Source organism: Macadamia integrifolia, chromosome 13 (genome assembly GCF_013358625.1).
Source record: "Macadamia integrifolia cultivar HAES 741 chromosome 13, SCU_Mint_v3, whole genome shotgun sequence".
Classification (NCBI taxonomy): domain Eukaryota; kingdom Viridiplantae; phylum Streptophyta; class Magnoliopsida; order Proteales; family Proteaceae; genus Macadamia; species Macadamia integrifolia.
In genome coordinates, this window is record NC_056569.1 from 28,654,826 (window position 1) to 28,681,977 (window position 27,152).

At 37.5% G+C, this 27,152-nt stretch overlaps 3 protein-coding genes and 1 long non-coding RNA gene across 4 annotated transcripts in view; 3 read left to right on the plus strand and 1 right to left on the minus strand.

Annotated features, from left to right (window-relative positions):
- Positions 1-9,757, plus strand: part of LOC122059158 (succinate dehydrogenase subunit 5, mitochondrial-like) — an 11,532-nt gene extending 1,775 nt beyond the window's left edge. The window contains exons 3-7 of the mRNA XM_042621842.1: positions 4,935-4,988; positions 5,137-5,227; positions 5,975-6,285; positions 6,381-6,566; positions 9,586-9,757. Coding sequence (XP_042477776.1) covers positions 4,935-4,988; positions 5,137-5,227; positions 5,975-6,285; positions 6,381-6,566; positions 9,586-9,645 — 702 coding nt within the window. The 3' untranslated portion in view covers positions 9,646-9,757. The remainder of the gene's footprint in view (positions 1-4,934; positions 4,989-5,136; positions 5,228-5,974; positions 6,286-6,380; positions 6,567-9,585) is intronic.
- Positions 9,758-14,049: 4,292 nt separating this feature from the next.
- LOC122060026 lies at positions 14,050-15,707 on the plus strand. Its single transcript, XM_042623159.1, has 3 exons — positions 14,050-14,333; positions 14,737-14,801; positions 14,919-15,707. Exons 1-3 carry the CDS (start codon positions 14,181-14,183, stop codon positions 15,556-15,558), a joined length of 858 nt encoding a protein of 285 aa, XP_042479093.1. The 5' UTR covers positions 14,050-14,180; the 3' UTR covers positions 15,559-15,707.
- A 989-nt stretch (positions 15,708-16,696) lies between these two features.
- Positions 16,697-18,247, plus strand: LOC122060130. Its single transcript, XR_006134265.1, has 2 exons — positions 16,697-17,316; positions 17,422-18,247. It is a non-coding gene; the product is annotated as an uncharacterized LOC122060130 (long non-coding RNA).
- A 3,961-nt stretch (positions 18,248-22,208) lies between these two features.
- Positions 22,209-25,021, minus strand: LOC122059180 (calmodulin-binding receptor-like cytoplasmic kinase 2). Its single transcript, XM_042621861.1, has 6 exons — positions 24,653-25,021; positions 24,047-24,273; positions 23,781-23,949; positions 23,616-23,705; positions 23,224-23,519; positions 22,209-22,715 (listed from the first exon to the last, which is right to left on the minus strand). The coding sequence occupies exons 1-6, from the start codon at positions 24,903-24,905 to the stop codon at positions 22,449-22,451; spliced, it is 1,302 nt and encodes a 433-aa protein (XP_042477795.1). The 5' UTR covers positions 24,906-25,021; the 3' UTR covers positions 22,209-22,448.
- Positions 25,022-27,152: the final 2,131 nt, after the last annotated feature.

Consider the following 27,152-nt stretch of genomic DNA (forward strand, 5'->3'; position numbering starts at 1 on the left):
GACGAGTCGTGTAGGACAGCCGGCAACCCCGGTGGTACATTCAAGAGGGCCAATCGTACTGCTTTTAAATTACTGGAGTCAGCACCTTTATTTCAGTTATTTACATTTCTGTTGAGAGCCGGTGGACGGCATTGTCTTTACTTTTCCGAGTACTCACGGTGTGCCTTCTCCAACAGCCCTATGGGCGTATCGCGGGAGGGAGTTCGCGGCTCGTACCCGGAGTATACGCGCACTGTGGTTGTAATAGCACTTAAACCAAAGACTTAGTAATGTTGTTTAGGTGGATGTGAATTTAAAATGAATTGCATGGCATGTAGTGCATATGATGTGTTGTGATGTGTGGACTGTTGTGTGTGGTCCACCTCTCTACTTACTGGGCTAGTGAGCTCATTCCACGTGTACACCCCTTTTTAGATGATTTTGCAGGTCATTCATCTGAGGAGCATGGGGTGGGTCCCACAGTCGAGTTTCCTGAAGAGGACTGGTGGACCCCTGAGGAGTTTGAGCACGGCGTAGACTGCTCGTGTGAGAGCTGTGCTGCAGGACAGCAGTTCTGAGGCCGAGCTGAGCCCCATCCTGGAGGCCATGCTGAGCTCCACTTCCGAGGCCGAGCTGAGCTCTTCTACATGATGCCGAGCTGGGCACAACCCCTGATGCCGAGCTGAGCTCCAACCTTGATACCGAGCCGAGCTGTGTACTCTGATGTTTTTGATGATTTCCTGTATATACTTGATATTTGAACTTTATTCTTTTTGTGTATATATCATGCCTTCGGGCCCAAATGTATATAATTATTGTATCACCATTTGGGTATCAAGTATATGGGAATTATTTACAGGTAAAACTTAGTCTTCCGCTTATCTGATGAATTGATGTTAGTGTGTGTATGCTGTGGTGGAATACAGTATCTGATGATCCTGGCAGATTTGGGTTAACCGGTGTTAACTCGGTCACCGCTCCGGTTCAGGGTGAACGGGGTGTGACAGAAATAGCCAGTGCTAATGGAAACGAAATTCCGATGGAGAATAAATCCTCGAGGGGTGAGGGATTCACGCCTTCGCTGGAACAAATTACGGTAGTTGACAAGGGTTCTTCGGTTGATAAGGTACGAATACAATCATACTTTGTAATTCTCAATTCTTTGTTTCTTTTTTGCAATTTTTGAATCCGATTTCATAAGCCTCCACCTTCCTTGCTTGAAAAAGATATTTTCCCTATTTATTATAACGAATGTATTTCTCCTCCGTTAAGAAACGTAAAACACACAAGAATCTAGGCATTTGGAGGTGAAAGATGTGGATGACAACAATAGGATTCTAGTTAATCTGGAGGATATCATGCAAGATACTCAGGACGAAGGCAATCTCAATGAAGATGCAGGGAAGGAAGACATGTTGTTGATGCGCCTGACGAGCAAATTGTTTTTTCTGCAAGGAGTATGGACGAACCAAGGGTGAAGTGAAATACCTCAAGGGGCTAGGGCTTCAAGCTACAACCTATGGGAAGATTTGCTGCTAGGTGGCTATCCACCACAACTGATGCAAGCTGTTGCTACGCCGGAGTCACCAGATCTACACAATGCAGCTGCGCCCTTCTGTTGCTAACGGTATACTCTCCCAGCTAAGGTCGCGTCTGAACACCTGGTGAGAGAGAGCATGTAATGGTTTGGAAGAAAATGGGTTATTTTTTAGAGTTTAAGTATAAGGGTAAAAGGGACATTTCTCACTTTTAGTTAACGGTGTTACAAATTAAGGGTGCGATAGACATTATTTTCATTTTTTGGAGTTACTCCAAGGTATTTTCAATTTTAGGGGTGTAATACAAGATAATTTCCCATTTAATTATTTCTAGTGAGAGAATAATGGAAATGCCAAACAAATCCCATTGGCCATTTAAGCCTTTACATCCGATTATTCATATTCGATGTGAGATCGTAATCGATATCGGCCATTTATCGGATTGATAACGTACAATAACTAATCCCCAATCCCATTCACTTGAACCAAGGTTGTTGACTGTAACAACACTGTACTGCAGCTCAGCTCTGGACAGTGGGTCCACTGCTCATGGAATTTGCACGTCTTGTATTATAAGCTTTAACTCTCTCTCTGTCTCTCTCCGTGTTTGCGTGCTGGTAAGATAAACCGGAGAGGCGGAAAGTTGGAAACAGAATAAATTAGTTACAAACCGAACCATCCAACAACCGAACTCTCTCTCTCTCTCTCTCGACTACTCTTTGGCTCTTTTTCACCTAATTCATAAATTCTTCATTTAACGTGGATTAAGGAGAATCATTGGTAACTGTAATAACACGTGTCGAATAACGAGCCAAAGTTATTCATAAATATCCAATTTTATTTCCAACGCGACATCTGGTTTAATTTTTTATTAATTAATTGCGTATCGGAACGGTCCTCAAAATCATTATAGTATCGAAATAAATTGGTATAAGATCCTTTGTATCGGACAAAAATATTCTTTTTTTAATTAAAAAAAAATAACAATAGCAACCGAGCGGAGGTTCAGAATAACCAAAGAAGGCTTGCAAATTAAAGCAGACAGATTGGTTGGTGCGCTCCCGTACTAGCCCAGAAGAGCGCCGACTTCGCTTTAGGAGAACGTTGCCAGAGCAACTTTTTTTAAATCTTTGGATCGATCTCAACCGATACAGCTTGGATTGGTTTGATATCAGTCAGTATCGAACTGAATTAGATGGATTTACAATTTTTTCTTTTAATATTTGATTTTTACGATGATTTTATCAGAATTTTAATCAATACATATCAATGTCATCGAAGATAAATACTGATACGGTATCAATATAGATCAGTTGTATTGATATTTATTTTGGGTAAAATTATTCAAATTCAATTATTATCCAACTTTGAGATTAAAATTCCTGATCTTGCCTAATATGACTAAATTCATATCATCATCGATTACAATCGAGACCAATACTTTTATCGATACCAATACTTTTATTGATACGATGATTTAAATTCTTGTCACCATAACTCCATCTTCATGGATTCATTGGTTTAATGAGTCGCACTCACAGAACATCATTCTTGACTCATACATTATGTTCACTTTCTATCACAATTGGTGTTTAGTCCATGATATCTCAAATAACAATCTTAATTTCACGTAATGTCTCCCCTTTTTAAAATGGAGAAGAGCTCATTCTTCCTCTTGAACAGGTAATCTTTTTTTTCCTTTTTTCTTTTGGAATGGGGAATGATGGATCTACATGTTGATTGCGTCTATTGACATCTCTCACATCAAAATATTCAAAATCAATGGACGTCTAGGAGGAGATGCCCTCATGATTTATATATAAGGGCACACATGGTCAACGAGGAGAGAGGATTTCATAGAAAAGAGATTGTATGTATACATCATTAATTTTTCCACTAGTAAATAGACACTATCCCAACACCAGTTATTCTTTGCTGGTTGTTGTTCCTACCCTTAACATAACTTTTTTTTTTTTTTTTTTTTTTTTACAATTTTATCGTTGGTAAGAATCGTTCTATCAATGTTGTTGATTCAATACTAAAATTTGAAACCATGAGTGGATGAAAGCTGTCACTCTCCCACAAGATCAAGTTTACTGTGACTAATAAAGTGACAAAAGAAAAATCTCAAAAGGTTAAAAGAAGAAATGAGCAAAGTTGGTCGACATTGAAGGAGAACCAATTAGACTTCAAAAATTAATATCTCAGGTGTTTAGATGTAATATATTATGCCATATGAAAAGATGATGTGTTTGTTTTGATCATCAAATAGAGAAGACATGATTAAAATTAACCACATATCGGATTTTAGAAGTCTAATTCAATCAAAGGATCAATCAAGTTTTTGTCTGCGAGCTAGCTTGTTTCATAGACATAGGCCACCACAATGACCACTTTCCCTCTTGGGGGCATGCACCCCTAAATGTGGGCGTAGGACTGCTCTTGAACAGAAAACAGTTGCTTTTTAATCAAATGCCTCATTTTTATTAACGTGCATCTCATGAATCTCAATGCATATGTACCACTAGCTACGTCACATTACTATACGGGTTGAAATCGTCTGCAATTTCAATTTCGTATAATTTCGTGAAATACCCCCTTTAGGGGGTGACACATGTGTTGATACCAATGCAATGGTCCAGATCTGATTTAAATGACTTAAGGTTTTATTAGTTGTACCAGATCTAAACCATTGCATTGGTATCAATACACATGTCACTCCTTAAAGGGAGTATTTCACAAAATTGTACAAGATCAGAATTGCAAATGATTTTCATCCATTACTATACACTTCTCTCATCTTATAATTTAATGAAAATGTGGCTTTTCATTTTTACATACATAACTTTTAAGCAGCGTGGCTTAGGGACCTTTTGTTTCAAAATATTCGAGAAAGGAATCGCTGTTGACATAATCATCTAATCGTACAAATCAACGTTTAACATCTGCCCCACCTTTTACCATAAAGGATATATTTAACAATAAAGAATGACAAATTGAGAATGTGACCTCGTGCAACCAGGTGATGGTACGACCAAGTGATCTGTTATGTTCTCAAATTATCCTCCCAATAATTCGTGAATCTGAGCTTAACAATTACGATCGGACCAGGAAGAGGGAAATTGCGCGCGAGCTCGATAATACACTCAAGACTCAGAGCCGAAGGGTTTTCCGTTCGAACTCCGAAACCTTAGCTTCGTTCGATTCAGATGAGAGCAATCTCTCTCTCTCTCTCTCTCTCTCTCTCTCTCCGACTTCATTTTATTTGCTCCACTCTATCTGTTTGATCTATTTAACACCTAGTTCTTTCTGTGCTTCAGGAGCTTGAACCAATCGATCATGGCTTCAAGGACCGCGATCTGCAGGGGAATTCTCAGAATGAACTCGGGTTTTGGAGTCCGATCAACGTCTTCGTAGTGGAGAGATTTGATTCTGTCTGATACAGTTCCCGATAATGCCAATGTTGGAGTTGTGAGTTTCTAACGGGAAGCTCCTTTTGTTTATTATTTTGACTGATTTTATTTATTTTAGCTTTCTAATTGGATCTGTTTGAGATGCTATTTGTGTTTTGAATGAGAACACCTTTCAAAATAAAATTTGTTTCCCTATTTTGTTGCAGTTGATAGGTAAATGCCGAGCTCTTGCTGGTCAAAGAGTTTTGGTTACATCCAGGAGCAACCTTAGTGGTGTGGTTGGAGAGGTATCAGGTAGTAGTCTTATTTTTATGCTTATGTTATTAAGGTTTTCATTTTTTTTACCCTTTCGTTTGTATCGTCTCTTTTCTTCATACCATTGAAATCTATATAGGAATCTAGGTAGAACGTCCCGGAGTAAGAATTTTGTAAATATTAGCTGAAATTTAAGGTTTTCGTTTTCCATTTATTCAAATTCGGTTTAAAACTCACTTAATTCTGCAGTAACTCTCACTGGTTTACTGTTGCTGAGTTATGTAAACCAGTGGATTGTCCAAGAGCCCAGCAATTGGAGGTAGATAACCCATTGTTTTTGTTTTCTTTTACCTGGAATAACTAAGAGGAGACAATAAGAGTTGTCGAACTTTACTGTACTTCAGCCTTAAAATTAACTAATCACTATTGCTAATTTGCTACCTTAATTTTGAGGGGATCTTTTCCCCCAAAATTTCATGTTCACTTTTGAAATTCGTGCATGAGAGATTAATCAAAACAAGTTTTACATATTCTATATGATGACAGAAACAGATGAAACTATTTATGATGGTCCCTTTATTGAAACAGATTAATCAAAACAAGTTTTCAGTGGTCCTCTCATCCCATAGTCCATTGGCATGTACGTGTGTGCAGATCTGCTGCCACGCTGTTGGTAATTGTATACAATTACTGGATGCCAATTTTCTCATTTCTCTATTGCATGCATTAAAGCAAATTTTTTTTTTCCTGGGTATACTTCCTATTTTCGGTTTTTGCAAATGGCCTCAGATTGCAGGCCTCCTTTTGCAATGGGCATTGGCAGTTTGCGCTCATTCAGTGAAGATGTAACTCACCTGCCTGCCATAGCTGACCATGAAATTGAGAATGTGTCCAAGGATCTAATGGCTGCAAGTTGGGATGAGCTCCCGGATGCCTTAATTCATGATGCCAAGATGGCATTGTCCAAAAATACAGAGGACAAGGCCGGTCAGGAGATCCTGGCAAATGTATTTCGTGCAGCTGAGGCTTTAGAGCAATTTGGTGGTGTCCTTGTATCTTTGAGGATGGAGATTGATGATACCATTGGATTGAGTGGTGAGGTATGCAATTAATTACAGGATCTTGGACTTAATTGTCCTTCACTCTCTCTCTCTCTGAGGTTACTGTGATTTTCTGATTTTGATTTATTTTACAGAATGTGCGCCCCTTGCCAGATGAGCTTGCAGATGCACTCAGTGCAGCCTACAAACGCTACACAATGTATTTGGATGCATCTGGTCTTGATGAGGCTTATTTACGGAAGAAAGTTGAGACTGAACTGGGGACAAAGATGATACATCTAACGATGAGGTGCAGTGACCTTGGTTCTAAATGGGGAAAGGTACAGTAATTTGGGATGCTTCCTTTGCAGTTCTAGGTTCATGAAAATTTTTAAGGTTTACATGCTAAATACTACCTGTCCAGATTCTTTGAAAGCTTGATTATTCTCACACAGTGAAATCTTTATAACTCTCATGTGGTTATGTTTGGATAATTGGCTTTATTTAGAAGTGTACTAATTTTTCTCTTGTTCTATATTGATTCATGTTCAGAATATCTTTATTTATATACTCTGTTGATGTATTCCCTCGTCTCAAATATTTGTAATTCTATTCACGAGAAACCTCATTGCATGTTTCTCCTATTTTCCTAGCCTGAGTTTTGGATAACATACATCCTCAACTGTGTAATGAAAGTTTTCTGATTCTCACATGATCTCTTTTAGGAAATTAAGCACCTATGGAGTTCTATAAGGAACTAAAATGTAACTATGATGTGAATTAGGAACCTAAGGAAAAGTTCTAAGCAACTACACCCTGTGGAAAGGAGTTACTAGTTAAGGAGGAAGCTAGATTGGGAAAGTCTGGACTCATCCTGGCCTGTAGTTTGGTCTTGAATTGGGACAACTGGTCCTATATTGTCAGAAAAAACGTCTAATAAGATATATGAGTTGCAAAGCTATGAAAACATCTATGGATTATTATTAAAAAAAAAAAAAAAAAAATCTACAAATTGCTCAATACTATACAAGCACTTCAAAAAATTGACAAATTACCCTCTCTGACAACTAGATCCTTCTCCTGTCCTCCTTTCTAGTTCTCTGACGCATAGCAGCTGTTAAGTGTCTTTCAATTAAGTTACAGAAGTAGACATGGTTATTTAAACTTCTCAAAAAAGCAACTATCCACTCAACTGTACACACTTACACCTTTTGAAAAATCAAGTAAATACATCCTTTTAGAATTTACAAGGAGCAAAACAAAGAGAGAGAGCAGAGCTCGCCTTGTTTTTTTTTTTTCTTTTCTTTTCAGAAAAAAAAAAAAAAGAAAGAAAGATCAAAACAGAAGCTATTCAATTGAAGATCATTTGAGTTGATGCCACCAGAAGGTGAGTTCATGGATATTCAAAACGCTTAAATTCAAGAGGCGCAAACTTTTCTGAGCAAAGCTTATATTCTGTTCTATAGGATGTCACACCTATAGACCAGAATATAACTTACCATAATGAATCCAAGATTTCATGAATTTGATGTGATATGGACTTGCACCGGACGGAAAAAAAAAAAAAAAAAAAAAAAAACAAAAACAAAAAAAAAAAAAACAAAAACAAAGTTGATATGGACAAACTATTTGCAAGGTATCAGTCTGTAACAGAATCCATCTATTTTGAGTTTGAGCTGAATCCTGGTCAGGTATTCTTTTTGAAACAAGAATTCTTGTCGGTGTGCTTTTGGTTTGGTGTTGCATCCAATTCTCTTGATAGTGTGATGCTTGCAATACCTCCCAAGTCTAATTCATGAAAAAATCGTTGTGATTCCACATGGAACTATCTTTATTTTGGCCCTCTATTACTGTATTTTTATCATTGTTTTATGTACTGAAATTTTCTGTCATATCTAAGTTCTGTCCCTATTCATGAGACTCATGACTCCATAACATCAAGAAATGCTCTCGAAAGATAGGTTATATGTCTGTCCAAAAATTGCCCTTCAAGTTCCTCTTTCTGAGTCTTTTGTTGGTTGACCAGTTCTGAATCATCCAACTATTCCATTCCATCATTCTTAATGGGATCCATTTTTATCCAGCTTCTACGTCAATAATTCTGCATATCTAACTGTTATTTCTCATTTAAATCAGACATGCAGATGCCTAAAATCTACAATCTATGTGGTTCCACCAAGTTCTCTTGGGCCTAAAGCTCAGATGAATGACTACCTGTCCTGCAAACATCTCATTTTAGATTTTTTCCATATTTATGTGTGATAGCCAGGAGGATACATTAGATCTGGTAGTTTCATTTGTTTTATCAACCTTCAGTATAGGTAATGTAGGTGAAGTGACCATTGACTGGTGGTTTGTGTACCCTGTGCATGTGTGGTATGTCAGTACATGGATGACTCGTTGTTCTGGTCACCTAATGGATAGGTTTCAGAAACCAGTGGAAGGCCAGGATCACAGCCTAGGAGAAATTTCCAGCTTCAAGAAAAAAATACAATATCACAAGATCAATAAGTCAGATAGGATCCAAATTCTGGTCAAAGCCTTATTCAATCCAATTGTTAGATTTTGAGATCTAAGAAATTTCTAGGAGGATAGGCCACTTAAGAACAGGATTACATAACCAGAATTCATTCTCATAAAAATAGGCACTTAGAATAGATGTATTGGAATAATCAGATATGCAGGAATATCAATAATAGAAGCCTCAAGAGTAATTGAAATCGGAGATTAGAAATTAAGCTCAGAAGTTCAGAAATTGAGAAAGCATGCTTGCAATAAGACTCTGCAGTCGAAGGAAAAATCTCATTTTTAAATAGGGAACAGAAAAATAACTCAGGATAGAAACTGCAACTAGACTAGAGAAACTAATTTCACTCAGCTGAAGAAGATTGTCCCTTCAAGTTACCTCCAAAAATTTTACTCGTCAAATACTTGCTATTGAAGACTTCAAACGACATAAATTAGTGATTAAAAATAGAATATAATATAATTAACTCAAAAAGACTCTTTCTAGACTAAACTAACCTACTTGACAATATGTAAGACCCACACACTTATCCACATACTTAATCCCATGTTTACAATTAAGAACCTAAATATGGGTTATAAAGAGGCACATTAGGTCAATAAACACAAAAATAAAAAGCCCAAGGCCTATAGTAACTCATCCGTGAGCCAAAATAAAGTCTTCCAAAGCCCAATTATATCAAGGCATTTTCTGCATTTCCACACATGTAGTGTGATGAGATTTTAGCAAGAAATTTTTTAACTCCACTCATTTTTATCACCTTGTCCTGTTCTCCTGTGGAGTAAGCCAATATTTGTTGTCTTGTAGTAACGTTTTTTGGTTTTGTATTACAGGTCACAGTTCTTGGAACCTCTGGACTTTCTGGCTTCTACGCCGAGCAAAGAGCTCCATAGTTTTGGAAAGATTTTCATTTTACATTTTACTGTAAGGTTTTCTTTTGTGTGAAATGTTTACTCACATGCATAATTGTCTCAAAAGCAATTTAATCCAGGTGCTTTTGCATTACTAAGGTTGCTCCATTGTGACCAAGTGGTTCCGGGTTTGAATAAGGAAACAACCTCTCAACGAAGGAGGGGTGTATGGCTGCGTACATTATGACCTTTTTTTTTTTTTTTTTTTTGCAGGAATAAGTGAATAATGAAATATTATTCAGCTTTCACCATAGGAATCATTTTGTTGTATTTGGAAGTTTTCATACTAGGTTTGGTTAGCATTTTTGTCTCCAAAAAAATTTAGTTCCAGCGGTTTAGCAGGATTAACTGTAATGTTCTTAAGGCATTTGCTTATTAATGAAATTTGAAGATGTTGAGAATCCTCAACAACGCATGATCCTAAATCCAGCGGTTATATTTGAAAAGAAGCTGGTTTCCTCTACCCTTCCTGTGGACTTCAACATTATCTATGTGGATTGTTAACAATTTCGATCGAAATGAGAAACACAAAGTATGCTATGTTTCACAAAACTGTTTTAGCAAAATAGTGGAAATCCTAATATATTTATTTTAAGCTGAAACCCAATTTCAACTTTTTCTCCATTTTCGACGGCAAAAAAGTTCCAACAGTCGTGGAGCTTAGATGTGGGATCAGTCTCACATATGACTCATATTAAGATTGTAAATATACCACCATGGTTCTGAATTTGAACTTTTTTAACCGTCACTTCCTCATGCCACTGATACGGATATGGAGGAATTCAACTATCATAAATCGGCTTATAAGGTAGGAGAATCTAAGACCAAATCAATTCAGATCAATTCTCCTTTGAAATCGATGTGGGATCAACACCCAGTATAACTAATATGGATCGTAACATTTTTCCAACTCTATTGCTCAAATCGTTGTTAAGGGAAATTGTTCAAATAGAACACCACATCATGACAACAATATCCTATTTGCATGCTTATAAAAAAAAAATTAAAAATTCATTCTTGCATGAAATAATGGTTTTCATCTGATTTTGGTATTTTATTAGAATAAGAAATTTGTTTTTGTTTTTACAAACGAGGATCTCTATATCTTTGGTTTGACTAATCCCTCATATGCATGTGTACGCCGCCACACAAGTAGGGTTAGCATCTACTCCTATGAGAATCATAGAAATTGTGGGACTAGTCCATTGGAGTCAAATCCAATACTAGTTTGAAAGATATTTTCACAAAATTGGTTTTCATAAAATTGCGTTAATTTTTTTGGAAATTTTGCTTTTACATTGTCCTGTTTAGGGATAGCTTCCTTAATGGTCCATCATTATGAGCCACATGAGTAGATGATGTGATGATTCCGACCATTGGATAGAGGAGATAATCCTTATTAGGCATATGTCAAATTTCAAGATTCAATAAGTTAATAATTTTGCATGTATTAGTATGCATTCCCATATATGTCTATCCACTTCAGTAGCAATTTGACTAATACTATGTAGTCTCACGTGGTTTTGAATTTTCAAAGCTTTATTTTATCATGTGATTAAAATAGAAAAAAAAATTATCAATCATGTGATAATCTTTAATTGAATTGAAACTTAGATTGTGAGTGGAGAATGTATGGATCTATCTTCCACAAAATTTAGATCTCACCTATTAGCCAAATGGCAGGTTTTTTGGATTGTTCAGGTAAGGCCTCCTATGAGGACCCCTTCTCATATTTAGTCACATTAGGCCGATATACAACACCATACAGATCCTTTTAGTTTTCTATCTTAAAATTCATATTTAAAATGATTTTAAAATATAAAAATGAAAACAAATGAAAAATCATATCATGTTTTAAGATCGAAAACGTATTGAGAATATTGTTGTTAGAGTGTGATGATTCATTTGATGTCCCATATTTTATTATTAGTAATTAGATCTTATTTTATCTTACCAAAAAAAAAAAAAAGATCTTATTTATATCTAAATATATAATTATAACACATATTTTTCTGGGGAAAAAAATATATATAATATTATAATAATAACATGAATTGTTGCATACTTGGATGCTTAGAGGCGGTAGATCATAACTTAATATAATATGATCATTGATGGAAATAATGTTTTTATATTCTTTTGTTTCGATTTATCAAGGTAAGATACTTGCATCATGGCTGATGATCTTCACCTTAATGGTTCGATTCTGATATAAATACCAACATAGTGATACCCTTCTGTGCCCAATTGTGAACCATACTTTTTTTTTTTTTGGGGAGTTTGGGGGGGGGGGGGGGTTGTGGTAGAGTAAGTTTTGAGATCACTTTGGCTATGCTGGATATCGATACAAGCCTGATATCCCACAATGAAATGACATCTCTATCTCTAATAAAAAGAGAAGAAAGATAGACTTAAGGAATGCCGACAGAAATTGCACTCCAAACAAGAAACATCAACATATACATATACAAAGGTTGACAGAAAAAATCATTTGCTTTAACCAAAATGTTTTTTACTTTAGAAATCGATGATCTAATCACCTAAGCATTTTGATTAAGCCTTTGGATGCTATAATTTGTTTCATTTGACTTTGATTTGTTTCAAATAGGACCACCAAAGTTCAAGTAAAAGTTATGTCGGCATGAAAAGTATGAGGACGAATTTTCATCCTTCCTAGCCTAAAAGTGACTTATTGTAAATAGTGTTTTAATAAGTAATGATTTTTTTTTTCTTCTTAACGAGTATCCAAGTGGTCCCATATCAATCGTGTGATTCATCATGTAAAGAATTATTTTAATTTTTCCTCCAATAGTTCGTGTTCTTAAATAACATTGGGGAAATGGATCCTTGTCCAGGAGCCTGCCTATGCTAGAGCTCTCTCTGCTGATTGTTTTTTCCCCTTCAAACATGGGACATGGATATGTTTTTTCACTGAAAAGAGGTAAAATATATGCATATGGGAGTTTTGGTATAAGTCCACACTCCCTGACAAAGTTCACCCCCACCCCAATAAAATTAACATTCTAGAATAATTTTGAAAGTATTATGTTGTATAAGGAATAGCAATTCGCATGTTATTTTTCTTTAAGTTTTCCATGACGCTAATACATTATCATACCTCATATAGATATTTTTAATAAATTTCCTTCTTTCTCCTATCCTAACCATGTGAGTCCCATATGGATCATAGATTCATAGATATGCAGATTGTTGTGACATGGGTAATTCCCTGCCCCCACTTTTGCTTTGTGGTAATTTTTTTTTTTTTAGTAATAAATTTTGGAAGTGCATGCTGTCTTTATTGCACATTTATTTTATTGGAGAGAGGTTTTTGTGCATAGTTGGATGCACACAACCATTAAATGGAGGTGAGGGGATGTAACGTAGATCCTCATCACTCAATCCAATGGTTGTATGCATGGTTTTTCACACTATTTTGTATGAAATTGTTTCATCAAGCGTCATTGATTCCCTCTCTTTAAGTTAGTTGCCTAAATTTCTACCAAAAAAAAAAAAAAAAAAAAGTTACTTGCCTAAATCTCTTCCTATATTTATTATTACTATTTTTTTTTGTTTTTTGAAAAAAAAATTTCCACAAGCTCGTGTGAGAAAGAATCTGTCTACCACTTCAATTAAAGAGCAAAGAATGATATCATCCACATAAAACCCACATGATCAAAATGAGAGAAATTATGTCAATGTGGACCACACATCTCATTATATATGTAAGAAGACACATGCTGAAATCTACGATCCCGCGTCATGTGTTTTTTTTTTTTTTTCATTTGTTTTTGTTGAAGGAAGTGGTGAAGTATTTTCATTTTATTCGATTAATTAAAGCAGCTCCGTTTTTCCGGTTTGATGGCCGGATTAAGCTGGTTCGACCCGATTCTAAAATTTATGCCCCCACCTGCCACAATAATTAGACCCCACTCTCGCCATGTAGGCTTCCTTAACCAGGCTCACCAGGGAATCATATTTCATTTTCAATTTCTTTCAGAGGATCTATAATCGCACGTTCTGTCCATCTTAGCAACTCGTGGATCTTAATCGAACATTAATGAGATCAGCTTAAAATGATGGACGGTCGGGATTGATAATCCATAAAGGGTCCCACTTTGCGTGACGTGGAACTACGCCGCACAGTTGCTTGATCCTGGAGCAGCTCACTCAGGTAGAAAGCCAGAAAGGTACATAGCCGTATTAATTAGTAAGTCCAAGGGTATTATAGGAATTTAATTATTTCCGTATTTTGTATTTGCTTAGTTAATTTATAATTTTCATTTACCAAAAAAGGGTTAATTTAGAATTTTCTATAAATATTTTTCGAATGAAATTCGAGAAGTGAGCAAATTAAGGTTATTATGTCGTCGACTATTTAAGGGATCTGAGACTGCAAGTCTGCAAAAAGAGAGAGAGAGAGAGAGAGAGAGAGGGAGGTAAAAAGGAAGGAGCGAAGCAGCGAGAGGTCTGGTGTCTGGATCTCTCTTTCTCAGTCTCAAGCGACGCCTTCGAATATGAGGATTCGAAAGCATGCCCAGAGGTCCCAGGCCTTGTGTCTCCCCTCTTCCGAGCTTCCTTCACCAAACCCACGCCGGAGCTGGAGCCCCTCGACCCGCGTGTGCGAGCTCAACCGCTCGCCATGGGATGTGATGTCCTTCACTTCGGAGGTACGACCCTTCTTGTCTTTCTCGGCCATAGCAATATTTCCAGGTCAGGAATTTGAATCTCTACGGCTTATCTCACTTTGGTCTTCTTCTTCTTGTTTTGCATGATCTTTTTATACTTCCAAATGATTAGATCTCAGAATACCCTCTCTCAACTTCTTCTTGTTACAGATAATCTACAGTTTTTTCAGTGTTTCCCCTCCTGAGTCTAGGGTTTCCGTATTTGGTTCAATCTCTTCCATTTGGGATGAGGTTTATTGAAACCCTAATTTCCTTCAATCGGTTAGGGTTAATTTGTTCCTTAGATTAAGAAATAATGGGTTCTTTGGTTATCGATTTTGCGGTAGCATTGCTATTTCTGGGTTTTGGTTTCAGTTGCGGTCGCGTTATATACTTTTTTATGCAGGCGATGAGAGATGATGGCTTCAGCGGCAACGAGAGCGGAGGAGAAACATTTGGTGCAGTGGAGAGGTGAGGATTAATTATATCCCCATCTTGAAGTTGTTAGAAATTTCGATATTCTGGAAGCAAATTAGGGTTCTTATTCTTATAATCATATTCCAACTCGTATCACATTATCGCCCGCAGCAACAAGGGAACCTGGGAAGAAGACGATGATGGTAAGCTAAACCTGGAAGGAAGGAACATTTCGGACATTTCATGGTCGTCATCATCTCCGACGGTGGCCATCTCGGTCTCAGGAAGGGAAAGGAGGAGGAAAGAAGGGAGCTTTATATGCTGCAATAAGACGGATGGGAAGGGATGGAAGTGTAAGAAAGAGGCAAAACGAGGGCATTCTCTATGTGAGCACCACCTGTTACAGCTCAAGTCTTACTATACCAATAACAAGAGTGGGAACAATCGTAGTAGCTTCTTGTCTGGCCGGGGAGGGAAATCCGTTGAAGCTCATCCATCTGCTGCGGCGGCCCATAACGGCTATCGTGGAAAGAAGTCTTCTTCGAAGACGTCGTCCTCCAATTACTATTACTACACAGGTTTTGGTCCTTTATGGGGAAAGGGAAGAGGAGAAGACAAGAAGAAAGATATGGAAGTCGATTCTGGACCTTCTTCCTCTACTACTCCATCACTATCGTCCCGTGGTGATGGTGGTGGTGATGATGATTATGATGACGACGATGACGATACTGAAGACGATGATGATGGTAAAGTTGATAAGAAGAGAGCTCGAAAGCCTGTCAAGACTCGATCTCTCAAGTCACTGCTTTAGTTTGAGGAAGATAGAAGAGAATTGCTAAGGAGGAAGAACTAAGAAGGCAGGAAAGATGATGAATTGTTGTAAACTTTGTCGAGAACTTTTGTTTTCTGGGCTTATTGAAGGATTTTATTAGAAAAAAAAAAAAAAAAAAAGGCTTATTGTAGGTTTAGTTTACACGTTCTATTTATTACTAATTCGAATTAATTTTAATAGTAAAAGTAGAACAGCTCCTTAAAAATAACCCTACAAGGATAGGCTACGGGGTCTTTGTCCTCAAAAGTAGTCTACCTACGATCATATTAGAACCTAAGCTATTATATATATATATATATATATATCTTTTTTTACCACTTTGACAGTCTTCTAGTTGCATCTAATGAATAATTTGATGATGAATCTCATTTAGGGTTTTCGAAACAGAAATGGGGAACTGGATTAACTGGCAAATATGGGTTTCCATATTAGATCTGCATGTTTAATATGGATTGGTTGATAGGTTAGAATCGGATTCTGCCCATCCGGAGTTAGACCGATTCTGACTGATTCCTGATTAAGACCGATCTGAATCGGATTCAACTAGGACCGATTCAGATCTTGACTTCATTCCTTAAAAGAAGTAGAACTAATAAACATTTCTTTCTCAATTCATTGTGGACTCTGAAGTGGTAATACCTCAAGGGCAGAATGAAAATCCATTCAAACAATTGATCATAAATTTCAACCACCTTTTGGGTTTTGAGTGGATAGAGAGAGGTATTAGATTTTTTTTGATAAATTATTTTTCATCCACATCTACCTTAGAATGGGTCCCACTAGTTCCTTATGGTAAGTGTGTCACATGCACAGTAATACCTCTTTGGCTCTTCCTTCCCTTCGCGATCCTCACAGATAAAGAACGTTCGTCAGATTGGAATCTCACGATCGAGGATATCAGTAAAACATCGTGAACCATTTAAATATCTTTTTTTTTTTTTTTGTTGGAGAACAGTTGAGTGACGTGTCTCAACGGCAGCTTTCCCCTATGGAACTATTTCAGTAATTTGGCAACGGACCAAGGGCAATTTAGTAAAAACAGTGGGGTGGGGTTTGGGGTGGACCGGTGGAGACGTGGAGACGTGGAGTGGACCTTGAGAGAGTAACAGAACTGAAGTTTAAGAAAGCTGATTATGGAATGGAAGGGATCTATCTCTCCATCTATCTCCAAGGAAGCAAGAGATGGAGATCGAGAGGGAGTGAGACTGTGAGAGTGATTGAGCCTTGGATTCCACTGAGGAGTCCCTTAGAACTAATATGAGGATCCAAAAGCATTCTCAGATCTCCCCAATCTCCTTCTCGCAGTGTCCCACCGATGTGTGCAGCAGCAGCAGAAGCAGAAGAAGAGTGGGTCTTGAGACATATGTGTGTGAGCTCAATAGGTCTCCTTGGGATGTGATGGCCTTCTTTCCCCAAACGGACGTCCCTTAGTCTTACCAGAAGACGAATACCTTTACCACCAGGTTTTCTTTCTTTAGATCGATCGGCAAAAATGCCCTCTCCTGAGTCCTGACTCATCCCTTGCGCGACGACCAAAAACGTCTTACTTTATCCGTCTCTGTATTATTTTACATTTGGCGTCTAGGGTTTCCGTGTTTGCGACTGTCTGTTCTCGGCCGCGTTGGAATTTGAGTAAACCCTAAGTCCCATTGTTTTCATATTAATTTCTCTTGGTTCACCTGAGGGTATCGTTGCAGGAATTGGAAGCGCGGCCCAATGCCCTGTCGCTGTGGAGAGGTCAGTATTCACATTATTCTTGCATTTTGATAGACTATTTTAGGGTTTCATCAATTTCCTTACCGTTATCTTCGCCGGATTTTTTTTTTTTTTTTTTCAAAATAGGAAGAGAGAGCAACAATTGAAAGAAGGAATGGCGAGCTGCAACAAGACGAAGTGTATGAGAGAGGCGAAAGAAGGGCATTCGTTGTGCGAGCAGCACCTCACGCAGCTTAGGTCCTGCTCTTACCACCACAATCCCATCCACTCTTCAACCACCAAGAAATCTTCTAACAGAGTTGTGGCGTCGTCGACATTGTCTGAGTTCTATTACTATTCTGGGTTTGGTGGGCCTCTATGGGGGAAGAAGAGGGGAGGAGCTGTAGCAGCAGGTGGAACAGTAAGAGTTGCAAGAACAGATAGCCAGAAGAAAGAGAGAAAGTGAGTTGTTTCTGGAGAATCTGTGCCTTCCCCTCCTCAAATCACTGCCCCATTATCTTCACCATCTTCATCCCATCTTGATAATTATCTTAATGGTAAGGCCGATGACGTTGATTCCATTTACGAAGGCGATATTAGAAGGAAGAGAGTTCGTAAGCCGGTGAAAGCTAGGTCGCTTAAATCTCTTCTTTGAATGATAGAAAGGTTTCTCAGAGGTGTGACTCGGGAATATAAAACTTTTTTTTTTTTTTTAAGATGAAATATATAAAGTTTGAGAAAGAAAAAGAAAATAAAAGAAAAGAAAAGAAAAGAAAAGGGCATTTGATGATGTACTCCACTTTTATAGTTTATTATTGTGGTCAACCTCAACCATCGCATCGTGTTTTGGTTGAACTATTCTAACTTTAGAAAACTATTATGATCTTTTTTTTTTTTTTTTTTTACGACGGGGTTAACATTATGATCTTTTTATGGTATTAGTATCGGACACATATCGGGATTGATACTGTTATATTTTATTGATACTGGATTGGTCATGTTCAGAACTTGAAAACAACTCTCTTATGAAGCTAGAACCTTGTGCATGGGGTGTGACTTTTTTTTCTTAATAAATTTTGTGAGAATATTGGGATGAATGGAAGAAAGAAAAAAAAAAAATATATATATATATATATATAGGAATACCTCAAATACATAATAAATGATGAGAAAATCGTTTGAGATGGCATGAATATATGCTACTGAGTCATTTAAATGTTCTAATACGAAATGGTGATTTAATTAAAATTGAAGGAACTATAAAAGAACAAGAAGTTGGTCTAAAGTGTCTAGCATAAGTAATGAGCACACTACCTGCTAGGGATTCGGCTCCTCTCCAACCACCATTCAAGCACTGTGGCATGTATACCTACATCTGACAACATCTTGGAGATGTATATTTTTACCCTTTCAATTTTTACATGAGTCGTTGGTATTAAGGAAGATCTTTTTTCCCATCAATGCTATGCCCAACAATATGTCAACACTATATTTGTCCTTCTCTCTTCCCTCCCTTGGAAAATTCTCCCCTTTCCCTCCCGTTGCAGTCCCCCCCCCCTCCCCTTGATGATTTGAGCCGGCAATGCTAACCTCTTCTCATTTTTGGAGTGAGTTATAAATTTTAATTTTTTAAATCAAATATCTTAACCCGTTTTTTATTTATTTTTATTTTTAAATGAGAGACGAGTGTGACTGACACGAGTGTGCGTTTTTTCTTTCTTTGTCCTAAAGACGACAAAACTTCACTGTCGCAACAATAAGATTGAGAAGGTCGTCTAAGGGCAAGGGGGTGAGTAAAACTGTAAAATCCAAAGACCTTTTGCTTGAACGTATTAAAAATTTTTACCTATTATCCATCACCTATGGGGAAGGGAGAATCTCCTCACCATTGCTGAGGTAACTTGTTATTGAATTCTTTGTGTCATCACTAAGACACTAACTCACACTCCTATATATGCTTTAAATTAGCTTTTCCCATGCTATTCAAATGGTTTAAAATGGTTTAGATGTCCACAGTGAGGAGTTTCTCTCTTGCAATTACGTGAAAAGATACTGGGTCAAGGACTGCCCGGAGGAATACTCTTTCAAAAATACAATAATTTAACTTAGGCCCGACTTGGCACTGTAACAGTGATTTGATTGAAGATGATGATGAAACCAGTGTTGATTTTGTCTCAACAAAGTGCCAATGTGGATGAGACGCCAGGAATGGTGCCCCAATTCCTCTTCTTGGACAAAGTAGAATATTGGTGAAGTCCAGTTGGGGTACCCGCATATTCTATCACTGATTGCTGCACAAAATTTGTATGTAATGAAAAGTTTTTTAATGCTTGATTGTAGAATTCTCTTTCTTATCACTATGCTTGTGATGTATAATTCCGTTTCACCATTTGCCATGTGACAATACATGAATTATTCAATGTGATAAGTACAATACAAAAATCTCAACCACGGTATTAATCAGTCCATTTTCATGTGAATGCATCAAGCATCCGAAACGGAAAATGCTGCAACTTTCCTATTTTTATTTATATGAATTTGTATTTACTTAAAAAAAAAGGAATTACTATTCACCAAATATTGGGTTTTCAGCTCAGTTGAAGTGCAAAATATTATTTGTTCTAATTTCAGATTTTATGTTTTTATATTAAAGTTCTTTTGATAGTAGTATAGTTTAAATGTGAGCAAAGTTTTGAGTTATAATTTTAGTTTGGCTTTGGTATGATTTTAATTTGAGTCCATATGCAGGGTTGATTCACAACATTGGCCAGTGCCACACTGTCTCTTGGTACTTATTTGTCGGTTCATATCTGGTTCCGTATTCTACTAATTCTTAACCACCCCCACCCAACCCAAACCTTAGTTTTCCATCATCTAAACCTAGTCAATTGGGCCTATTACCATACTAAAATAGGATGTTGATATAATCCACTATCATCACACTCTATGGGGGGATAGCATCTCAAAGGTTATAGAACAACACAGTAGCACCATCAATATTACAATCCAAGCTCTAAACAGTTGAAGTTGAACCTTCCCCCTCTCACCATGATGGGCTCTGGATCGACATTTCAATCTCATTAATTTAAAAAAAGCACATCCAATACACGAGGCTCTGCCCACAACTGTGGGCTCTTAGAAGGGTCACAATGTAGGCAGCCTTACCCCCTATTCAATCTAATCATTTTGCAGAGGGTTGTATGTCCTGTATTCCTTCTCTTAATTTATACTAGTAGTATGTGAATATATCTCATTTAGTTGTTTCTCTATATCTACTCTTATATTTTTCTCAAAATTATCATCTAGTTAACGTTACTTCCCAGCAAAGATCCCAATTAGAAATCACTTCTACTCTCTCCCTCCCCACAAATTTTTATTTCATATGTGAAAATTTTATTATTCCGTCTAACCAAACAGGCCATAAGGTTTATTATGATTGTGCAGATATAAATGTGGATTAGTACATATAAGTTTTCTTCACCAGATGGAGAGTTATAATTATTCTACCTCTACTAGACAAAGGTCTAAAATGTCAACCCCATAAATCTCATTTTATACCGGGGATTGATGAGGAGATTTTCTTTTCACCATGGGTGAAGTAAAACTCAAATCTACTCCTATGTATGTAATGACCAAAAGAAGCTCTATTATGGAAGATGCAGTTAGTGGTTCTTTACTTCAACATTTATTCTGTAATGAGAGGTAAAGCTGTGAGAGGTTATCTAATTGTCATTCTTTCGGGTGGATTTGGTGGGTATGGTTGGAATATCTTACTCGTCTTACCAAAGATTTAAGCTTTCAACCTCTATTTGTGGAGTTTCAATTCCAAATTAGAGTATAACTAACGTCTAATCTTTTAAGGTTAGGGTATGAAAAACAAAAGATAATATTGTCATATTTGTTCGGTACTCAGATGGGGAATAAGTAGAATTTTTGCAAACTTTACAAGGAACGGTGTTGTCTCGGCACCCACCCACTGCCACCCAAAACTGTAATCTACTTTGCTTTTGAAAGGTTTTTTGTAATTTAGCTATGCCTTCAACTATTTCCCTGTGTAAATTGCTAATCATCTAGATAAAGAAGCCATCCACCATGTATAATGCGTGAACTGCTGCTTGCACAATTGGTCGGTGGCTTGCTTTGTAGAGTAAATGTCCTCCTAGCGTTCCAGTGCCTAACACACTGGTAGTAGTATTGGCTAGTAAAAGTTGACGCCTGAATGTTTGAGAATCGATTTCAGCCATATGCAGATGTGTATAAGTGTGCATGTATTTCTCCATAAAGAGTAAGTTGGCCGTTGGTCCTGTAGTGCCTAGTAGGGGCCTTTTGGATAGATTACCCCCCATCCCCACAACCACCTCCCCGGCCAAAAAAAAAAAGGAAAAAAACAGAAGAAGAAGAAGAAAGGAAAAGGAAAGAATGTCCTAAGGAGCTAGGTTGAGGTTCAACCAAAATAAAAAGAGCTTGGTTAAGGGATTGACTCTCCTATTTTACATTTGTGCCATATGGCCGGAACCCTCCCCCTCCCTTGTAGTGGCTAAACTTAGATAGGGTAGAATGGTACACCCAGAAAAAATGAATAAAATATTTAAGAAAAAATGTTGGGTATGCCGCCGATATCAAGTATGCTACCACCCATTGTGTCTATCTCTCTCTTCTCTTTTTTTGAAATGACCCCCATATCCTTCCTGAATGATACTCCATCATGTGTTCCTATTGGTGCTATCCGTTAGCATACTTGATATCGACGGCATACCTATCCCTCTCCCAATATTTAATATAGGCATATCTTATCGGACGAAATTACCATAATACCCTTTTCAAGTACAGTCAACTAGCATGAATCATGATTATTATTATTATTATTATTTTTTAACATATAACCATACAAAAGAACCTTTCACCTAGAAAGAACAAAAAGTTTGCAGAATGAGTGGAAAAATAAACTGTCTTTTTCTTGTTCATATATTTCTGTATCATATACTAACTACTTGACGTCTATTGTTAAAGGAAAAATTACAGAAAAGAAGTCCTCTACATTGATTTAGCTCTCTTGAACGTATTATATTCAAATGGCTGCCTCTGCATACTTTCTGGATTCACTGCATCATAGCTACCGTTCTTCGCTAATGTCAAAGGCTCACAAAAAGTCGGGATCTCATGCAACCAATTTCTTAATATTCTTTCCTGAATGAACTCCTCTGGGAACGAAAGGAGATTGAACGACTGTATTCTGAAGCACAGAGTTCTCTGTAGTCCTTACGGATGCCCCATAAGATCTCACCACATCTCTTCATGCTCGGCCGACTCTCTCTGGTTGGAGCCAGGCATTGTGAGGCCAGTTCCAGAATCTTCTCCAGTGCTAGGTTTGTTGCAGCATTCCTTTCTACCATTGGGTCCAACGTCATAATCCCATCTCCCTCCGTAAACTTGTTCATTGCCTGCAGTTTCACCGTCTTAGCTCATTTAGATTTATGGGTTCATGTGTTATGCATTATGGACTAGCATCTAGTCATCACGTGACTTTGGAAATCAGTGGATCAATGTTGATTGACAAGCTTGATTGGATGAAACCCAATTGAGAGTAATTTCTATATAATCGAAGATCTTTTGTGTAAATTAAGTCTCTGAATATAATAGATATTAGGCCTTATTATGAGAGAGGTTCAATTACTCTTATTTCAGGGTCGGTCTTTGTTCCTTGTCTATATAACTATAATTATGTCTTATTAGTAGCTATCATCGACAACTTGTATAGAGAAAGGAATAAGCAAGACTGAGAGAGGAAAAAAAACATTTGATGAGTTCTTGGACATGTGATATGGATCCAGGTATAGTGCTTCCATGTCTCTATGCCTAAACACAGTCGGGCACAAAAAGATTGCGCTGAGCAGGTAGCATTCTGTTCGGAATTGGTAATAGAATATGAAAACTAAGAGAAAGGGTTACCCATCTCGTAGTAATCCGCTCCTTGAATTCCCTCTTCGGCTCAATCGGGCGTCTTCCTGTAACGAGTTCGACTAACACCACCCCAAATGAATAGACATCGCTCTTATCAGTGAGCTGATAAGTCCTCAGATATTCAGGGTCCAAGTAGCCCGCGGTTCCTTTAACCTGGGTGGATACATGCGTGTTATCACTGTCCGCAGCGAAGCGAGCAAACCCGAAATCAGCTACCTTGGCTCTGAAATTTTCAGTGAGCAGGATATTGGAAGATTTGATGTCTCTGTGGATAATTGGGTGATCTGTTCTTGACACAAATTTCATAATCTCATCTCAATCTTTCTCAGAGAATTAATACTAGAATTTGTAATGAGATTAAATCAAACTATTAGAAGTACCTGCATACATATGTAGATAAGTAACTGCGTGAGCCACATCAATGGCGATTTCCAGTCGGGCAGCGAAGTCCAGAAATTTTCCATTCAAGCCTGTACAAATGCCTCGAATAGAATGAAAACAAAATAAAGAGCAAGAAAGAAAGACCAGAAAGAATGGATACTAACCATCCAAGAGTTCTCTAAGTGTTCCGTTGGGAACATATTCAACCACCACAATCCTTTCGTCTCCATGCTCCAAACATCCAAAGAACCTAACCAGATTCAAATGATCTACCCGTGCCAATGTCTGGATCTCGTTATGGAATTCCACGCTCAAATGCTTATCATAGAGACTCTGCAAATTAAGATAAAGGATAAAAAAAAAATCCCCATTCCAATCCAAACTAATTCATAAACCCAGTAATTTATAATTAATTAATTGCTCTACCGACCTTCTTGGCACGTTTAAGAGCGACGAGGGTGCCATCGTCAAGTCTTCCCTTGTAAACCGTCCCAAATCCTCCCTGTCCAATCTTGAGGGAAGGGGAAAAGTCCCTGGTAGCTTTGTAAATCTCCGCCATTGTGAAATTTACTCCCCCAGGTACCGTCTTGTCATCCGCATTGTAGGATCTGAAGAAGATCCCTCGACTGGAACTACGTTTTCCATCCCCACCAGCAACTAAAGAATAATAATTTAGTAAGTAAAAATCTTAACTTATCTTGATCTTCCTCTGCTTTGCTTCGCGTGGAAGAAAACTTCAAGTCGCAGTAATCAATTCTACGGAGAAGTCCCTTAAATTGAGAGTTTGGTTAATCGAAATCCAAATTATAGATTAATTCCGAGCTTCTGAGAATCAGGGGCATCGGAACTTCCCAAATGAACCTAAAATATACTACACTACAACGATTAGGCCCTATTTTAGTGTCCAGAATCCAGATAAAGTCAATCGACTATCCAAAACCTAGAACAAGTGCAAGAAAAACTAAAATCGGGGAGAACATTCCCTCGGAAATTCTCTAGTGTAAATTCCAACTGAAGAAAGGAAAATTACTCATACCAGAAGAAGCTCTAAATTGATGAAAATCTCGGTCATCATTAGAAGATGTAGTCTCCGGAGGAGTAAAGCACGTAGATATCGCTTCTGCAACAGTCCTGGCGGCGATCACCACAATATTCCTGGCCGAAGCCGATTTCCGAACAGAAGAGTCATCGGAACAAGTCGAAGAACGTGAGAATTCCGACATTGTTCCCCGGTTCCCTTCGCCGGAACTCAAATTCCAGCTTACGTACGATATTGCAGTGCTTCGCATCGTCTGAGACTGAGAGTATAGTATACGCCGGAGCTCCGATTGCGCCTTGGAGTGGCGACGTAAGGAAGCTGTAAAGAAGTCTTCGATTTTTATCAGTAATCGGACAACGGGTGGTGAGTCTAACGTACGCCTTTCAGTTTTCGCTGCTATTCGAAGCCACTCTATTACTAGTGGCATTTGATGCCAATCTGACGGTTGATGATCACTTCAACGGTTTATTTCAATGGATGAAAATAAGACACTTTGGCGATAGAAAGCCAGACGGGTTCCAATCTGACGGTTCATTTACTGTTATCATTAAATGAATATGGCTGAGTTAGTTTTGCATTATTTGGGTTAAGATTCAATATCAATACATGAGGTAAGGAGTAAGGGACACATAATTAAAAACCAGGTTTTGACTCGGTGGAATCACCTGCGTTGGATAAAAAAAACTTTAAACCTAGTCAGAAGTCATCAGGATTTATCTCGATTAAAAAATTAATTGAACCAAATTCATATCATCCAAGTTTTAATAAATTCGATACTTTTCTTTGAGTAATGTGAAACTCACCAAGTATAGTTTTTATTTTATTGTTGGGATTGTTGGGATATATTTGATTCGCTCATTTGTCAGGTTTTAGAAAAATAGGTCAAATCAAAAAAATCAAGTTTTCCAACCATGGTTTGCAATCTCGATGTTTTCTTCATTTTTTTGTTATATAGTGAGTCAAATCAAAACCAATAGCTATTGGACCGATCAGTTTAAACATGTTTATCAATCTCTCTCAATGGTCTCTTAGCAGTCTTTTATTGGTTTGGTCCAATTTTTTATCATATGTAAAGAATAAAAGTGTAAAAATATATATATATATATATATATATGTCAAGGGCCTTTTTATTTTTATTTTATTTTTCGCTTTTGGTCCAAATGGTCGATTTTCATCTATTAATGATTTTTAAAAAATCAAAACCAATATCAAACTGATAAAGAGTTCGATCGATGGGTTGAATTGGTCCGGTTTCATTTTAACACTTATGCTGATGAGACTTCTCAGATTTGGAGAGTAAAGATTTGGATTAGAAGGGAAAACACAGTGGTTAATTCTACAACCGTTGGATGCAATCATAGGAGAATAGCGTGTTTTTGGTGTAGAAGGATGGCGTTAGGTGTGGATGGTATTACGCAGTCTCCTGTACGCCTAATATAAGAGTCAAAATCGATTAGTAGTTGGGATTTAGGATTGTTCCAAATAAAAGGGATTACAAATTACCAAAGCAACTAGTTAGTTAGGTTGGTTGGCAGGTCAACGTGGTACCAATGGTGGGCCGTGGGTCTTCGATTGGTAGCCCAAATTCGCTCACCCAGATTGAGCCTCAGCCCTCATATGGACATTCCAATTAGGGAAAAAGAACCTAGAGAGGGCGCGTAACCTCTGAAATCCTTGTGTCTAAGGTTTCAATTTTTCATATGGTGCGACGGTCATTTTGCACCCTCGTACCTGGCCCAAAGTGGTTTTTTAACTCATGAGATAACGTAGTTGATGAGCAACGAACTTGGTACGAGCCGTAAATTCGAACGTTCTAAATTTGACTCCCACTAGGCACACCTTGAGCTTCTCACACGGGGTGTTTAGTGCTCTTCACTGCTTTCAGTGAAAGATGAATGGTTTTCATTCAACCTCAGTATGACCCGGTCCATGAAGTTGTGGGGTCAGTATAGACCTGCAGGACTAGTCAGGTAGAAGGCTTGGATACCCATCGTTAACAAAAAAAAGAAAGAAAAAAAGTCTCATTGTTTCACTTTTTTTTTGGTAGAATGGCAAGTAAGGATGTGAATTTGAAATCGAAAGCGTTTACCAAAATCGAACCGAGCCGTTTATATCAAAACCACAAAACCGTTTAGTAAATGGTTTGATTATGGTTTCAAGTTTTAGGTCGCTTAGCTAAATGGGTTGAAACCGAATCGAGCCGTTTAACCAATGGTTTCAAACCCAATTGAAACCGTGAAAATCGAATCGTTTAAAACGAAACCGTTTAAAAACTGTGAAAACCAAAACAGTTTACTAAATGGTTGCGATTTCAGAAAATGCAACCGTTTAGTAAATGGTGCAGTTATGGGCTAGAGAAGTCATTTTACAAAAAAAATTCCTTCCGATTATTGTTAATTCATTACCTCCTATCTATTTTTTGAGGGGGGTGTGGTTGGTTGGTGGTAAGCCCTTATACTTCTTTCTTCTTAACTTCATAAAACTACATTGTAAAATG

Coding starts and splice junctions, on each gene's coding strand:
- LOC122059180 (XM_042621861.1), bottom strand. CDS start 24,905: ATGCGAAGCACTGCAATATCGTACGTAAGCTGGAATTTGAGTTCCGGC. Junction 24,274..24,652: donor TCAATTTAGAGCTTCTTCTG/GTATGAGTAATT, acceptor ATTATTCTTTAG/TTGCTGGTGGGGATGGAAAA. Junction 22,716..23,223: donor AGCGGATTACTACGAGATGG/GTAACCCTTTCT, acceptor GTGAAACTGCAG/GCAATGAACAAGTTTACGGA.
- LOC122060026 (XM_042623159.1), top strand. CDS start 14,181: ATGAGGATTCGAAAGCATGCCCAGAGGTCCCAGGCCTTGTGTCTCCCC. Junction 14,334..14,736: donor TGATGTCCTTCACTTCGGAG/GTACGACCCTTC, acceptor TTTTTTATGCAG/GCGATGAGAGATGATGGCTT. Junction 14,802..14,918: donor ACATTTGGTGCAGTGGAGAG/GTGAGGATTAAT, acceptor TATCGCCCGCAG/CAACAAGGGAACCTGGGAAG.